Genomic DNA, 16859 nt, shown 5'->3' with positions numbered 1-16859 from the left:
TCATTAACTGGAAGAACATTTACATCAATTCCAGTCTTTACCAAAGAAAATCAGCATTGAAGACATGCTCTTGTTGGAGTAACTTAATTGGAAAGGCCATGGAATCTGAATATCAGATTTCCATCTCCCAAGACATGTCCTCTACATCTAAATCAGTCAAGGTCACAGAAACTGGAGTAGCAATAGGATCAGATCAAAGACACTCTTAAAGCAGTATTAATATCTGGGAGACTTAAGCTACTGAACAGTTTTTTGGCGCTACATGATTCATGAGACAGCACTTAAACTTGAGAATGACTACAACTCTTAAAAGAAGGAAACAACATAAAGACAGGGAGAAGAACCCAGATTTGCTGAAGCAGCTTTCAACAAAACCTCCTGTACACACTGTTGATCAAGGGGTAGACTCCTCAGTCATCTAAGACAGTTTGATAGGCATCATTCTTGAGTGGCCACATAGAAAGAGAAATTAATCAATACAAAGTAGTAGAAAAAAAAAGATTTATGATTTTCTTTAATGGATAACAATCATACAATTTTACAGCATTACAGAAATGTCACACAGGGTGGAAGCATTTCTGCTGTCCCTTTTTGACATACTGTCTTTTTCCTCCATTCCCTAAATAACTGTACAGAAGGTTAAAAAGGAAGAAAGGTATAACTTTAAATTCCAAAAAAGCAAAATTGATCTGCCCCCACACAGCTAAATATCTGCAAGAGTTTGTGTATGTGGTCTTGCTTATTAGCTGTGCATCCTTTTACAAAGACAGGTGATTATTACTTCCGGTATAGGTAGATACACAGGAAGAATAAAAAAAAGACCATTCCTATTCACAAAACAAGAATATGCACTGGGGGACTTAAAAAATAAAGTTAAATTAAAAATCTATCAGAATGATACACTGCAGAATCAAAAAAATGATGATTACTTGTGATCATCTCAGAAAATTGATTGCCACACGACAAAATGTGGCTTGAGCACGCTCACCAGGTCTTGCTAATATTTCCTTGTCTAGGTGCCTATTTTAAAGAACATGTGCAGAGAAACTTGCCTTCTAAAGCACCTTCCGGCTCTAACAATAATCCTTTATAGTCCCACTGTGATTGATTACTTTGAGTAGGAGCAGCATCTCTGTGAAGTTCACCCAAACAAAGACAAGTCTTACATTGGTGGCAGTGGAGGCAGTCCAAGCAGATCAGTGCTTGAGGAACCTCCCCCTACCGCCCCTCCACTGCCTCTAGAGCTGTCATCATCATCCATTCTTCGTCCATGTTTCCTGAAGTATTTGTACCGCTGGACGTAAAGTTTAACCAGGTTGTTGACTTTGACTGGATTGATCTCACCTTTTTTGCTGTGACATATCTGAAATCAAATAACAAAGGCATTCAGTGCTGAGGAGCCTGGCTATTTGTGGGATCAAGAACCTGAAACTAATTAAACAACCTTATAGTTACTACTGCATTCAATTTTTTTTAAGAAGCAGGGATACATTTTTGTTTTATCCAGAGCAGAAAGAGGCTTAAATATTTGGTTTTAGAGAACAAGTTGTTTTTATTAAGTACTATTTTATCTGACAAAATTTAAGAATCTTCACTAAGGAAAAAAACTTCATATGGTCCACGAAACAGAATCCTTCCTCATAGTTTTATGAAATTTATATGGAGGGAGGTTGGGGCAAAAGGCGAGACATGCTTAATTAAATAGTTGTTAACATTCCACATGCCAAAAGATTTACAGATTATAACTTGCTAAATTAAGACAAAGGAAAAACTGACCTTATGTACAGCCTTTCTCAGAATGTCTTTGTACTCTTCCTTGGTGATATCTTTTCTCTGGTAATATGGCTTAATGGCAAGCTTGACCTCCTCTACAGCACGCTCCTGTGTATGTAATTTCTTCAGGTACTGCAAGAATCAATACAAAAATTGAATAAACAATAACAAAAAGTGTTAGAACATAAGGATTTAAAACTATTTTACCTTCTTTATGAAGAGTAAACATGAGTGCCAAAATAAAAATTAAATAAAAAAAAAAAATCTGGAAGTTTAATTCACTAAATACAGGGACTGGAATATGCTAACCTTATCTGAATCTTTGCCTTCTACATCTGTCCATCTGTGCTCATCTGAGGTAAGTATTCCTTTTGTTCCAGACATTAGCTGTGAATCATTGACAGTTGAAGGAGGCGGAGTTTGCAAGACATGGTGAAGGTGAGGAGAATTTTGAGTATTGCCCATAAGTGGTAAAGAACTATGAAGGATATATTGTGATGCAGGTGCAGAAGGTGGGATCAACGATGACGAAGTTGATGAGGACGAGCCACTGATAGGAGCCTGGGAGTTTTTACTGGCTTGAGACAGAATCTGAGAAATTAAGTAACAAAAAAAAAAAGACAATACAACCCATTAATAAAATCCTAAAAGAATCGTATAAAGCTTAAAAAGGATGATATACAATTTAGGAAGCAGACAAATACTATACCTGACTAGTTGCCTGAATAAATTCTTGGGCTTTGGCACGGCTGGCAAGATTAGCTTCCTCCATCTTAAAAAGCAGAGCTGTCACTGTAACAATATGACATGAATTGCATATCATTAATTTATTATTTGTCCAATAATGTGCTTTTCATTGCATATATAAGTAAAATTTATGTGAAATACTTCTGAACTGTAAAAAGATTAACACAGGGCACAGCAGACAAGCAAATCAGGCAAACATTTAATAATTCAGAGACAGCATAATGGTGGTTTTATCAGGATGACAACTGTGAGAAATTTGAACACAAGAAACTGTGCCTCACATGCCTGCTATTCCTGCCAATAATAACCAACAAAAAGAAACACTGTTAATTTCATTCTTTTGTTTATAAGGCAAATCTGAGTAGGGGAAAATGCACTTAGCAATTAGATCTTTTTAGATGACATAAGATTATCAGCAAGAGACAGAAATAAAAAGGTAAGTACTCACATGCCAATACTCCACCTGCTGCACAGTCTACACCAGTCTGTAAGTTCCATGGCATTATCGCTGCACCAGGAGGTGTTGTCTGACTTGGTTTAGAAGATGTTGCTTCTCCTTGAGCAAGACTAGAGTCAGAAGCTGTCAGTAATGGAGGTACCTTTTTATCATCAATTACACATGCCTTACTCCCATCAAAAATATTTCCAAGGAGTCCAGTGCCACTGTCTAAGCTTTCGGAACTTCCCTCTCTCTTTTCTGACTCCTCTTTGATGTCTCGACTCTGAGAAGAGGGTTCATCAGACAAGAAACTAGGTTCTGGTGTCTTGCAACTACTATCAACTGTCTGAGAGTCTGGTGTTAAATCTTGTGCATCTTTTTTGAGGCCAATGGCAGAAACTAATGGTGAAACTTGCATTGGGGGAGGAAGGGGTGGGCTAGGTGGTTTTACTTTGCCCTCTGACTCAGACCATGACACCCCACCTATGCTGTGTCCAAGTCCTTCCTCTTGAGTGTTAGAAGAGGTTCCTCCGATACATTTACTCTTGCCAATGTCTTGCCCACTACAACTGTCAGCCTTAGATTTTTTAAATCCACCACGCATCCCATCATCTTTCTGTACTGAAGATGAACTGCGAGATTTTTTCTTCTTTGGCTTTCCAGTCACAGTTATGAAAACCCCAGTCCTATCACTCTCTCCACCAGTGGATGATGCTGCCATCTTTACCTTTTTCCCACTGCCACTCTTGGAGATTTTGTTTGATTTATTTCCTCTTATCTTTCTACCTTCCCGCTCTAAACCAGGAGGTGGCAGCAGACCTTTGCTGTTGGCCCCCGTGTCACAAACTGCACTGGGTTTCAGAAATGGGGAACGGCTTTCCTTGTCACGACAGAAAAGAACAGCAATTGAACTTCCACCAGGAGTTACAGAACAATCCTTTGATGATGGCAGGCTAGCTACACTTCCTGCAAGTAATGAGGATTTTGTGCTGGTACTACTAGTGGTGCTACTCACACCTTCTCTAATTAGCACAGACACCTTAGACTGAAGCTTTGCCTTGTGTCCTACTGTGTGGCCTGCAGCCGAACTTTTTTTGGGGACTTTTACTTTCTGCTTTGTTGCTTTCATACCCTTGAAGGATTTAGTCACTCTTGGAACAGCAATAGCCGTGCTCAGCCCTTCAGTGCTATGAAGGTCAGCCATGTGGCTTCCAGAACTGCTGACTCGTTGCTTGATCTTCTGGTGTTGTCGCTTAATAGGTTCTGCTTTAGAAATCCTGCGTTCACCAGAAATGGATGTGTCCCTGACTCTCAATTCATCACTCTGTGTTTCAAAAGAGTGGTCCTCATCTTCTTGATAGTAATCAGACATATCCATCTCTTCCCCATCTAAAGAGAGAATTTCCTCCTCTTCTGGGCTTTGTGTGTCTAGTTTTCTGTCTCTTTCTCGTTCTCTTTCTCTAACCTTCATGCTAATGTTTTCTTCTTTCCTTCTCCTGTGCCTTCCTCCTCCCAAATGTAGCATCTCATCATCTATTTCTGAATAGCCTTCTGAATCATATGCTAATGTGCGGGAACGTGGTGTGGTGGAGGCAGGAGATGCAGATGAGAGTGGACTCTCTTTTCTTCTTCTATGTCGTGTCTCCCTCTCCCTCTCTCTTTCCCTCTCCCGCTCCCTTTCCCTCTCCCGCTCCCGCTCCCTCCTGCTTTTCAGGTCTGCTCTGCTACTGCTTGAATCGCGAACTCTGGAAAAGATACCACTACTTGATTTTCCATCTCCCCTTTCCAATCTGTGCTTGTCAGATTCAGAAGATCTCTCATTTGTTGGTGAGGTGCTTGTCTGTGGGACAGTAGTAGTGGTGGTGGTTGTCACAGTGATGGTGCGTTTGATAGCAAACAAGTCTGAGCCATTGAGATCTTGAATAGAAGGAGGAACTACCGGGCGTCCATCACGAATGCTCAACCTCTCTCTTTCTCTGTCCCTATCTCTCTCAGAAAGCCTACTTTCAGTAAAATTGGATCTTCTTCGCTTTTGGCTATGGCTGTGGTTTGAACTCCTACTTCTACTCCGTTTTCGGCTCTTTTTTCTTCCTTTTCTAGACTTTCTAGTGTCTTCCTCTTCTTTCTTATCTCTGTGCCTTTTTCTTCTCCTGTGATCTCCTTCACGGTCACCCCTGTTTTGGCTTCGGCTGCTGCTTCTTTCTCTCCTTTTCTTCTTATCTCTCTCTTCTCTAGGTTTTCTCTTATTAGATCCACGATCAATAGACCCAAAGCCAGATGGGGTCGACCATGACCGTGAACGATGCTTAAATGAGTCACGAGAATTGGAAACAAAGTTATGTGTTCTTGTTCGACTGCTGCGACTTCTGCTTTTACTTCGGCTTCTCCTTCTCTCCTTCTCCTTTTTCCCTCGTTTTCTACTTGCATTTTCCCCCTTTCCCTTCCTGTTCTGTCTAGTCTCACTCCTTGCTCGCTTTTTATTCTTCTTGCTTTCTCGTTTGTTTTTTCCTTCCCTGCGATCACTTCCTTCTTCTTTTTTTGGAGTAGAAATTGTTTTACTTAAAGTTTCCTTTCGTTTTTTCTGAGGATGACTACTACCGCCATCATGAACTGGGCCTTCAGCTGAATGAGAAGTAACAAGGCCTCCATCCACAGTGATGTCCTCTACTGAACTCCCTGTCACATTTGAAGCACTAGTAACAGGCCCATGAGAACCAGTAGCATTTAGCACCACTGCTGTTAAATTGCTACAAGAAGTAGGAGAGGACTGAGAGGGTGAAGTACAAGTAGGCAGTGGACGTGGTCTATACCGTTCTTTCCTACGGGTGACAATTTTTCTTCTCAAGTCAGCCATGCCAACACCCCTTCTCCATGCCCCAAACCCATCATCTTCAACTAGCTGACTTCTTGTGTTTTCTCCAATTCCCCCATCTTCTTCATCCCCACCAACAACTACTCCATCCTCTTCTTCTGCATGAATCGAGATGAAGTCATTGCCTTCAAGCACACGAATAATACCTACTGCCTTACCATGGTAAGGAGAAGAAAGAGAGGTTTCTTTTGGCCTTGTAACTAATCGGCATGGTGTCTGAAAATGTCCTCCAGAATACTGGCTTTGCACTGGATGACACAGTCTTCTAGGGAGTCTCAAATTGTGGTCATCATCTGCTGGTACAATTTCTCCTTCCTCAATTTCCGAATCAGAGTCTAGAAATTTGCTTATGACAACTCCACTAGATTTAGAAATGCTTCTCCCAGTTTGTTTCCTAAGCATATTCTTATCCATATCTCCATCTTCACTTTCCACTGCTGTATTTGGCAATGAAACATGTACAGGTGACATTCTTGGACTTGTTTTGTCAGTTAATTTGAACGAGTCTCTTGCAGTAACTGTTACTCTTCTGTCAAGTGCTTGTATCTCTTCCTCATCGGGATGATCTGCTTCTGCGGGAGAACTGTTTTTTACTGCAGAACTGCTTGGTAAAAAATCCTCCCTATCTTTTGCAATTCCAAATACCTCCAAAGTATATCCTTCTGTTTCACTCTCTCCACCTGTCCTATCTAAGTGAGACAACCCTTCTGTTCCTGAATCATCATCACTACCATCTTCGTCCTCTTCTTTTACTAAGGGTGAAGAAACTTTGCTGCCTGATTCTCTAATTCTTTCTGATTCATTATCCCGGGTATCTCTGTTATAATCCTCTATTCCTTTGCTGTCTCTCTTTAAATGAGCATCAGTGTCTTCAACAGTCTCTGTATCCATTGTCTCATCTTCCCCAGTGCTAATACTGCCATTACTATCTTGATCAGTCTTTTCACCACAGTTGTCTGATTTTTCTTCAGGAGAACTAGGATTTGAGCCTGTTGGCTCAAAAGGGTCATACATTTCTTTTCCTTCTTCTTCTTCTTCTTCTTCTTCTCCTTCCCTCTCATCTGTTGGATGAAATGGATCATAGAATTCAATTTCAGAACTTGAACCAGAATCATCACCTCCTCCTTGCTGTAATACAGATGATTCTGTAGGTGAAGTAGAAGAAACAGGCTCTCCTCTTTCCCCAATATTAGAATAAAGAATTGATGTACTGCGATTAGAATGTCCTTCAGAATTAGCGGTGGAAGAGGATGATAAGGGCAATGCTGTACCCTTGCTTCCTTTCTCTTTATGGACATCTCCAGTCCCCAACTGAACTCCAAAATCTACTACATGTCCATCATTAAAAATTATTCCTCTATTGTCTTTTTTAGGTTTTGAAATCAAGCATGGAATTCCTTTGGTCATCTGACAGTCATTTTTCTTTTTCCTGCAGCTGTTCTCAGATTTTCTAGTTCCAGTAACTGATAACTTTTGAAAGTTGCATGATTGTATCCTTGTCTGAGCGTCATTATGAGATATCCAGGGATGAACCAGCGCCAAGGATTGTTCTGGCAAAGATGATGATCTCCCATCAGTGATTTTCCAGAAGCCCAAGATGGCTAGAATCGGGTAGGCAAAAATAAACACTTAGTGGCTTACACTTACTTTACACAAAAATAATCATTTCTTAATAAAACCACATCAATATCAATATACAAGACATTTATAACATGAAAATATGAAATGCAGTATTAGCTAAGTACGAAAAATACTTTTAAAATTTATTTACCTGATTTTGTCTGATCTGTCCTGCAGAATGATGGGACAGAAGAGGAGAGGAGAGATAGTGAGGATGTTTCTTCTGTTTGAATTTCTGTTACCAGCTGAAGTTCAGCTACCTCACACTGAGGACTGTGAAGAAACAATAATGAAAAAACTTAAAACCACCTCTACTAGCAAATAACTATACCTATATATGTATTCACTGGTAATAAAGAAAACAGCAAACTGTACAATGAAGATTAGAATTTGTTGAACATATTTAAAGTAGCAGTCATTTTTCTGATATAGAGTGACAATTACTTTTTTAAATAAACTGTTTTGTGTTTTGCAATGTCTTGAGTACATAGAAAACCTCTACTAAAAAAACATCAGCAGTTACTTTATTCTCAGGGAAAATAAACATGCAAGTATTTCAGTATGTTTTATCATATCTGTAATAGTATAACAACAGATTACAACAAATAATACAGTTTACAAGATGGCATCATTACCAAGGTTGTCTTTGTATCCAAAGCCCTACCCTTATAAACAGCCAAGTGATAACTACAGATCACTCACTGCCCCTTCTATCCTATACTAAGGACCATGAGAGGCAAGTTGGAAATGTATCAGTAAAATGAGTTTCTCGTAAGTAAGCATTAATGTCAGCCTCTGATAACAGTATCCTTTCCGGCATCACTACATTCAAACTTACACTCACCAGTCAAAATCCAGGTCCGGCCTGGAAAATTCTTGAAGTGTATGTGGGACAACTGAGCATAAACTCAAGAGTGAAAGAATGGCTTCTGTTAACCGGGAGGCTATTTCTTTCTGTAGTTCCCCTTCCTAATCCAAAAAGAACAAAAATATTTCATACTTCATACATAAATTTAACACTACAAAAGACACAAATACATTGGTAATATTCCTATATCTTCAATGTCAGACAAACATCTGCTGAACAGCTGAATTCCATTAGCCTAAGCATATATAATATGTGTTTTAAGTTTTTTTTAAATCAATTTGAAGTACTATTTTTTTTTTCTAAGGAGATGAGGCTACAGTCTAAAGTGAAATTATACTAATGGTGTGGAAGTTTTAGTTGTAAAATCAATCTGTCTTTAGTTTGTACAACAGTACTGTTTAATTAATATTGTTAAAGAATGCATTACACTGATTTATTTCCAGTGTCCACATAGATACAACAGCAGTAGATATTAAAAAAAAAAATCAAATAAGCAGAACTTATTTATGGTGAAAAAAGTGTACCCACCCATAAATACAAGTAAAGCAAAGTAATGAACAGAAGAGAAAAGCGAGGAAACGGCTAAGAATCCAATAATCAAATTCATGTTGCCAGCTGATTCAGAGCAGGAAACACAGGTTTTTAGTATTTATATGCTGTTTATTCATCCTGCTCAAGCCTACTTTGAACTAACTGTATTCATCTCGCTGAAATACTGTATATTGTAAAAATTCATTATCAAAAGAGGGAGTACTATGGATCATAGATTTCATGGTTTGAATCATATTTTGATTTTAGGTTCATAATTCAAATTAAATCTCAGTTCAAAAATTAAATGAATCAAATGTTTAATTTACCAAACATGTTTTTAATTTTATATAAAGGTTAAAAAAAATCAAGTATCGCACTTGAAGAAAAACAAAGAATTAGCTATCCTTTACAGTTTTCGAAAAAATATTAAAAATTACTCTTCCCAATGATAAGATTGGGGCACTATACACAAATACAGCTAAAATGAAAACATAAAAGAACATGTAGCAAAACACTGAAATATACACATGCACATGTATTTGGGTACTATAAAATGATTTTAAAAGATTATATAATTAATTGTACATTCCTTAACCTGTTCAAATAAAAAAAAAGGTTTTCACTGAAATACAGTGAACTGGATTTGAGAGTCAATGAAAATGAGAAACAAATTAATTTGAATTAAATAATATTACTTAAAAGCATAATATCATCCACTGGAAAGACAAAATACACATGTAAAAATCTCTGACCAAAATTTTCCTGAAGACTCCTTTTTTCTGGGAGATATGGGAATGTAAAGGTTTCACATTCTTCAATCGAAAATCAGCCTAATGCAGTGAATGAGTATTCTTGTTACTAAACAAAACTAAACAAAAAAAAAACACTACATACTTCAATTTTCTCTCCATCTCCAAGAGGCTTGCTAATTTTGCATTTCAATTCATTTTCACAGTCACTCTTCTTGCAGCTTGGCTGGAGTTTTTGCTCACATCCCCTTTCACGGCGACACCTCTGCTGCACTGATTCCTCCTCTGACGAGTTCTGCTGTTCTTCAGACTCTCCCTCTACTGGTGAAGCATTTGCATTTTCACCAGTTTGGGAGGTGGACTCTGTTTTTGGGGGTGTCCGAAACCCCTTTTCACCCATCTACAACAAGATTTGGAAGATACATTAGTAGGAACTTGACAAATATATTTTTTTATTTTTAAGTGATTAGATGTAATACTTACAACTCATACCGTAGACTATTAATGTGGTGTGTTACTGAATAACAAAATGTTAATTTTGGCACACAGTGCCTTGCAGGGATCACTTGCTTTACTGAACCTCAAGCTGCTTACTTGCAATTTCAGAGTGACCTATGAAGATCACCGCTTCCTTGTACTCAAACACCTTCTGGTTATAAGATTATTCGCTAACCAAGAAGAAAACTATAACTGCCAGCATAACTTTCCTATTAAAGTCAGTACTTGCATTTGTCAACAGTACCTTCATGCAGGCTTTAGAAGATCCCAAAGAACTAACAACATAAATTTTTGTAGAACAACAAATAGAAGAAAAATGCTGGGAGCAGCAGCACAACCTATATAAATCCTTCATTAACTGACAAAGGTATCTGACTCCATAAATTGGAAAGCAACTTAGAAGATCCTCTTTCTTCAGATGTCCTACCACATGTAGCTTTAGGCTGCTGTAAGACCAGATAAATGCAACTGTCCTTTGCAATGGAATGGGAACACATCCCTTCCTAAACTTGGTCAAAAAGGGTTGTATTATTGCATTGACCTTTTTTATTATTTATCTCCATATTACCCTGCTTCTAAACTTGATTCATTAGCCCTATTTCATTAAAATGTAATAAGGGCTGAGCCATTTGTTCATGATACCATCCACTGCTGTTTAGAGGGACACACCATCGATTGGCTCCAAACAATTTCAAAACCATTACTTTTTTTTTTTTTTTAATATAAATCTTGCGCGTCTCACAAGAATGCTGTCAGACACTCAAATCTGCAGCAGGAAGACGTGTGAGATTCCCATGCTTAGCTTGGTTAGCTGGAATGCACTATGATGGAGTGAAGGCATCCTGATTGGTGCCTCACGAACATAGTGACAAAATGACTACCTGCAACCAATGATGGTCACAGGAGAGGGCCCGGTGTTGGCTCACTATGCAAAGAGACAAAGAGTTAAAAACAGGAGGCACAGCAGGCTGTGGAAGTTGGAAGGGTCACCAAGTAATGAACAGGACTGAAACGAGCAAAAGTGCGCAAATCACAATAGCGATTTGGGGCCGAATGATACACCAGAGCAGCCATAACAACAAGGAAGTGGCAGTCATGGATATAAACAGTTACAGCTTACGTCTTTTCTTACTGTGACATCACTTAAATACACTATTCTTTTTTTTTAATCTTTATTGTAACCTTAAAGAAGACTAAACCTTTGTTTTTTTTCTTCCACAGTCCACGTTGTCCTCTCTTGTCTATCTACAAAGAGGGTTGCTACAAAAGAAATGTAACTGTACTCTGTACAAAAGATATACACCTGAAATAAACTGACTACACTATACATCAAAGCAGTGTCTTATATTTTTGTAAAAAGCCAGTGCCATTGACCACCTGCATGTACATCGCACATTTCAAGCTCACAATACCAATCAACACTCAGCTTTATGTGCTCTTTACAGCATGTCACATGCATGCATTATAAGAAAAGGCACATTATGCATTATACTGAAGCCAAGCCATGATCTAACATAATGAAATATGTTTTTGTTCTATAATGCATGCAAAACTGCTACTTTTTGATCAATAGGTGGTAGAAAGGGAACAGCTGAGGAAGTTGTGTCTCAGTGAGTACAAGCAATTAACTTCTAGTATCCCGTTGGTAGACATTTATTGAAATCCATTTTATGAGGCGGCAGATCTATTTTTAGTGTTTCATGCCAATACGGCATTGTAATTTGCAGTAATTTTATATGAACTTAGAACGAATCACTTTTCAATCACTGTAATAACATTACTGAATACCACTACATCTGCTGAGCTGTAGCAATCTGTGAGACAACAAAATTACTACATTCTGAGCTAAAACACCCAACACAACAATTCCCCACCACACCCCTCACAGCCCAGTGTAGACACTTTCCACGGTACATTGGTAGAGAAGCTAATTATTCATAATCCAGAAGAATCTCTTTATCTCTACACACCCAAGGTGATGGCATTGTACACTATCATGTTTTGAAATAACAATATGAACTTAAGACATTGTACAGCACTAGACTGAATGCTGATTTCCACAAAAAAAATCCAGTGTTGTTACCAAGTCAAAGACAACTATCAGTGAGGCCATGATGCTCCAAAACCAACTCTGACAGATGGGACATTAAATCAGAATGCTTGACTCCTGTCTCCCAAAACAAATCCTGGATTCAGCTAGGCCAATGTCAGATAATCAGGCATGACCAAAGAAGAAGCTCAAAGATTCCTTCAAGTTACGGATGGTATGCTAACTTCATTTCTCATTTGATAGCAGTGCATGAGTGAGGTTTCTGATATAATTCACTGTATACTAAAACCTTTTAACCCATATCGCCACAAGTAAATGGAAGCTGTTTCCTCTATTCTCAAGAACAACCCACTATATAATAAAATGCAAAGATCTGTGTGTGTGTCTGGCTCCTCCAAGGAATCTGATTAGTGACGTGATCACAAAAGGAACTGAGCGTGTGCGACACACAAGGAAGAGTAAAAATGTAGGAGGCACACTGAGAGTCACCTTCAAAGAAGGAAGTATTAAAGTGGACAGGAGATGAACAAGACACCCGAGTCTGAAAAATGGGCTTTACAGGAAGGTGTTCGACAGAGAAAGTGCTGGTCAAAGGAGGTTCAGTCAAACAAGGATACCAAGGAATGGTGGTAATGGTACACGTAGGGCAAGAGACCGCAAATATTTTAAAATTTATTTTATTATTTGTCTTAACAGGTAATGTGGCAGGTGGAAGGTATTTCAGGGTTCCCACTCTTTTTAAGGAATCATTTTCCAGGACATTTCCAGGACATTTCCAGGAGCTTTTTCCGGAAATTCATGACAGGATCTGGTCATACAGTCATACACTTTAGTCGCAGGCTTAACGCCATTTTAATTTCTCTTTGATTATGCAGGGACTTAGTGTCACCGATATGCTAAATTACATAAAGGCAACACCAATTAATGCACTGATATATAATGGAGTTGTTTGACCTCTTTTTGTTACACACTGTTTTAAACTGCAAAACTCTTTTAAAGAAATAAATGCCTCTTGGATTGTGGAAAACTATCCAAACACTGACATATACTGAGCAATTCCATAATGTTCAGTATAGAGCTGTTGATCACACCATGAAATAGGCTACCATAGTGACCTAATTTCAGTAAAAGTTACTTGCATATTACATATTATGTCATTGTTTGTATCAAATAAATTTATGTACAATGTTAGTATTAAACAAAACTGCATAAAGCCAATTCATTGCCTATATCATGTGTATGATGCCTATAACACTAATATATGCAAAAATTGGCACGCGACAAAACAAAGTCAGAGTTAACTTTCAACTGGTAGCTTTACTGGGAATACAGCAGCTGTAGAATTTGCATAAGTCAACGACAAAGATTATAATAAAGAACTTATCTTTGTGGGAAAAGAAGCAAAATACATCCATTTTAAATCATGATAGCCTTGCCATCAATTCCTGAGTTGAAAACTTGGTTAAACTAGAAAGAATACTAGGAACAAAGGATAAGAGCCTGAACTCCAGTATATTGGAAAAAAAAACAATCTATAAGTCACTGTAGTGTAACCTATGAAAAAGACATCTGGTGTAGGCCTAGGTTTAGAAACAATGCTGGTGTTGCTCCTTGAGGTCTGATAAAACTGCATCCAGACCGATGACCTCTTTCTTTTTTTCAGCAACACTTTTACGATAGGCATTAGATTTTGTGAGCAGTGTAATGTCCTGTTTTCTCTCAGCCTTCTCTGCCATTGCATCTGCTTCTTCTTGCATTGCCTCAATGCTAGTGATTATTTTCTGTCTCTTTGCTGCCACTTTTGTGATTTCAGAGCGGAGCTCTTCTCTTTGCTTGTCATTTTCAGTTTCCTTTTTCTTCTTTTTTTCATCATCAAGGTATTGGACATATCGCATCCTGGCATTTCTGCAATGCTGCAAGAGGGGCTTTGGCAATACTCCATCAAATGAGCCACCAGTCAAAGAATCATTTATAAATATAATTGCCTATACATGTCTCAGTAGGTGGAGACATTGCGCAGCAGAGGCCACGACCTGCTCAGCTGTCATCATATCTAGACTTACGAACAGCAAGCTGTTTCAAACAGAAAAATTAAAAAGCGAAAACAGAAATAAAATTCCAGGACAAGAAAGATTATTTCCAGGACATTTGGCCATTTCGATCAGTTTCCAGGTCATTTCAATGACTGAAAAATAACCCTCAAAATTTTCAGGTTTTCCAGGACGCGTGGGAACCCTGTATTTGCAATTAGACAGATTTTTTTTCTTATTATAACAGGATTAAAATTGTGCTTTTAAGAGGTTTTTACTGTTAGTCCCAAAAAAACCTTGTAGGGAAAAATAGAAGAAACCTTGGGAAAGGCAGTTCAAAGAGAGACCCCTTTCCAGGTAGGCTGGGCGTGCAGTGGGTGTCAAAAGAAGGGGGTCAATACAATACAATGCAGTTCACAGAACAGAACAATTCCTCAATATAGTAAGAAATAAAAAATATAAATTTTAGAAGTACAGAGCAGAATTTAACAGTAGATGATATATCCCATAATAAGATTTGGATTTGTGTAGAGTCCTGGAGACCTCATCCTTCAAGCTGCCTCCCCCATTTGGCCATTCCACGGCTGAAACAGTGCTGGGCCAGCCAATCCGATGAAAGGACCCCTCTTTCCCACGATTCCTGCGATCCTCCATCTGGGATGACTTTTAAGTGTGCCTCTAATGTCTGTCTGGGTCAGGTTGGGTGGCTGGCACACAACCCAGTGGTCTTGTTACAATATATACAGTATATATTATATATCTCTCGTATATACTCGGGCATAAGTCGGATCTTGAAACTTGAAAATCGATCAGAAAATCAGATCCCGACTTATACGCCCGTTCAATAATACATTTACATTTTTACTTATTTATTTATTTTACATCTTCTTGCTTCCTCCAATCTCGCACCACTACCTCAGACACATAGAATTTTGTTGCAGCAGGGCAGTTACCAATTTATTTCGCCATTTCAATGGCTTTTAATTTAAAACCAGCTTCATATTTTCTTCTAATCGAATGCTCCATCATAGATAAGGGATGCTGTTACGATAAAGGTGTGTAAGGGTGTGAGATATAAAAAACACAAATCAGTGCAAACATCGCTTCGGAATAGTTTGGGTATTACCGTGTGGTCACGTAGGCACAATACAAAGAAAAAAAAAAAGGCAGTGTGCTCCGTGGTTTCTCTCTCAGGAGGGCGTTAGCATATCATAATCTCTTGGATCAATAGCGTTAAGTTTTCCGCATTTGACTTATATGACTGACATTATAAAATACCAGAAATTATACGGTAAAATTAAGCCCCGACTTTTTTGTGGGAAAACTTAAATGCGAGTATATACGGTGTATATACACACACAATGCATAAACAGCAAATATATATATATTTACCCCTGTCTGTCTATCTCTATATAAAGCTATGTATCCTTGATTGACTTACGAACTGCCTAACTGAAAGGAAATTCTTACCTATTTGCAGACAACCTAAGAAAAAATTGTTTTCACTAAAAGATAAATGTCATGGCATTCAGGCCAACAAAAATTCACACTCACTAAATGGTTAATTTTATTTGAAAAAAATAAGAGGAATCCACAAAAATGTTTTGCACCTAATATTTGGAGAAGGCAGTCTTAAAGCCTAGATTATAGCTTTTGTAGAAACCCGCAGAAAGTAGCCTGTACAACTGCAGTTCAGCAACACTGTGGTTCAAGTCGGGCTGTAACCCTTTTGTTTTTTAATTTTCACCTTATTTATGTTTCATATATAAAATATATACATAAGACTAATTATAAATGCTACATAACTAATATCAAAAAGTAAAAACTTATGTGTTACAGTAAAATCATTGTCCTATATTATTGTAAATAATTTAAGACTGTGTCTTTCAACTGCCAGTCCATGGACTGTAACCAGTCCAAAGAGATTTCTGCTGGTCCATAGAATGATAGCGGTCCTATTCAAAGGAGTGACATGTCATAGGAGTGACATAAAGGAGTGAAACCTCAGATATAAATTTCAAAGGAGTGACAACCATCCAACCAACCATCCAAGTGGTAGCAACGATTTTTTTGGCGAGTGTACTTTCAGTTGTGTGTGGTAGGTGTCTCCAATAAAATGTCACTCCTTTAATACGGTATTTATGTCACTCCTATGAAGTGTCACTCCTTCGATACAGATCCAATAACAAGCTTGGAAATTTTATAAATCCTGCTATTACTGACACCCAGCAGGTAAAGTGGTGTCTATGAAATGTCTCTGCGAAGCTCTTCCATTGAAACTCCAAGGGGTACCTGTTCTTGTGGGCCACCCAAAACGCTAGGGGGAAAGCAGCTAAAAACTCATCTTGTCCCTAAGCATTTCATACAATATAAAAAAACTGTCCACTTCACAAAAAGGTTGAAAACCACTGATTTAAGATATTCACTCCATTCTGCCTTTTCTTCTGTTTCTTGTATGCATCCAGATATTTCAGACTTCAACTTTATTGTTTTATATATTCAGTACAATGAAAATCTTAATTCTGTGAGTTCTCCAGCAATAAACAAGAATACACAACAAAAGACACGAAAACACAATAAACAAAAACACTCAGGTGAAAAAGTAATGCAAAAACAAACAGAAGTAAGACTGCACATACAAATAAATGATTTAGTGCAAGCTCTGCAGGTATATGGTCTCAA

At 38.1% G+C, this 16859-nt stretch overlaps 1 protein-coding gene across 1 annotated transcript in view; it reads right to left on the bottom strand.

Moving 5' to 3' along the window:
* Nucleotides 1-491: 491 nt before the first annotated feature.
* The window catches only part of scaf1 (SR-related CTD-associated factor 1), a 41306-nt gene continuing 24938 nt past the window's right edge, over nt 492-16859 (bottom strand). The window contains exons 2-9 of the mRNA XM_028813608.2: nt 9745-9999; nt 8296-8420; nt 7603-7724; nt 2969-7432; nt 2483-2565; nt 2083-2364; nt 1777-1905; nt 492-1363 (exon numbers count right to left, since the gene is read on the bottom strand). Of these exons, the coding sequence (XP_028669441.1) occupies nt 1163-1363; nt 1777-1905; nt 2083-2364; nt 2483-2565; nt 2969-7432; nt 7603-7724; nt 8296-8420; nt 9745-9999 (5661 nt within the window). The 3' untranslated portion in view covers nt 492-1162. The remainder of the gene's footprint in view (nt 1364-1776; nt 1906-2082; nt 2365-2482; nt 2566-2968; nt 7433-7602; nt 7725-8295; nt 8421-9744; nt 10000-16859) is intronic.

This window comes from Erpetoichthys calabaricus, chromosome 11, assembly GCF_900747795.2.
Source record: "Erpetoichthys calabaricus chromosome 11, fErpCal1.3, whole genome shotgun sequence".
NCBI classification, from domain to species: Eukaryota; Metazoa; Chordata; class Cladistia; order Polypteriformes; family Polypteridae; genus Erpetoichthys; species Erpetoichthys calabaricus.
This window is presented reverse-complemented; position numbering and strand designations above follow the sequence as displayed.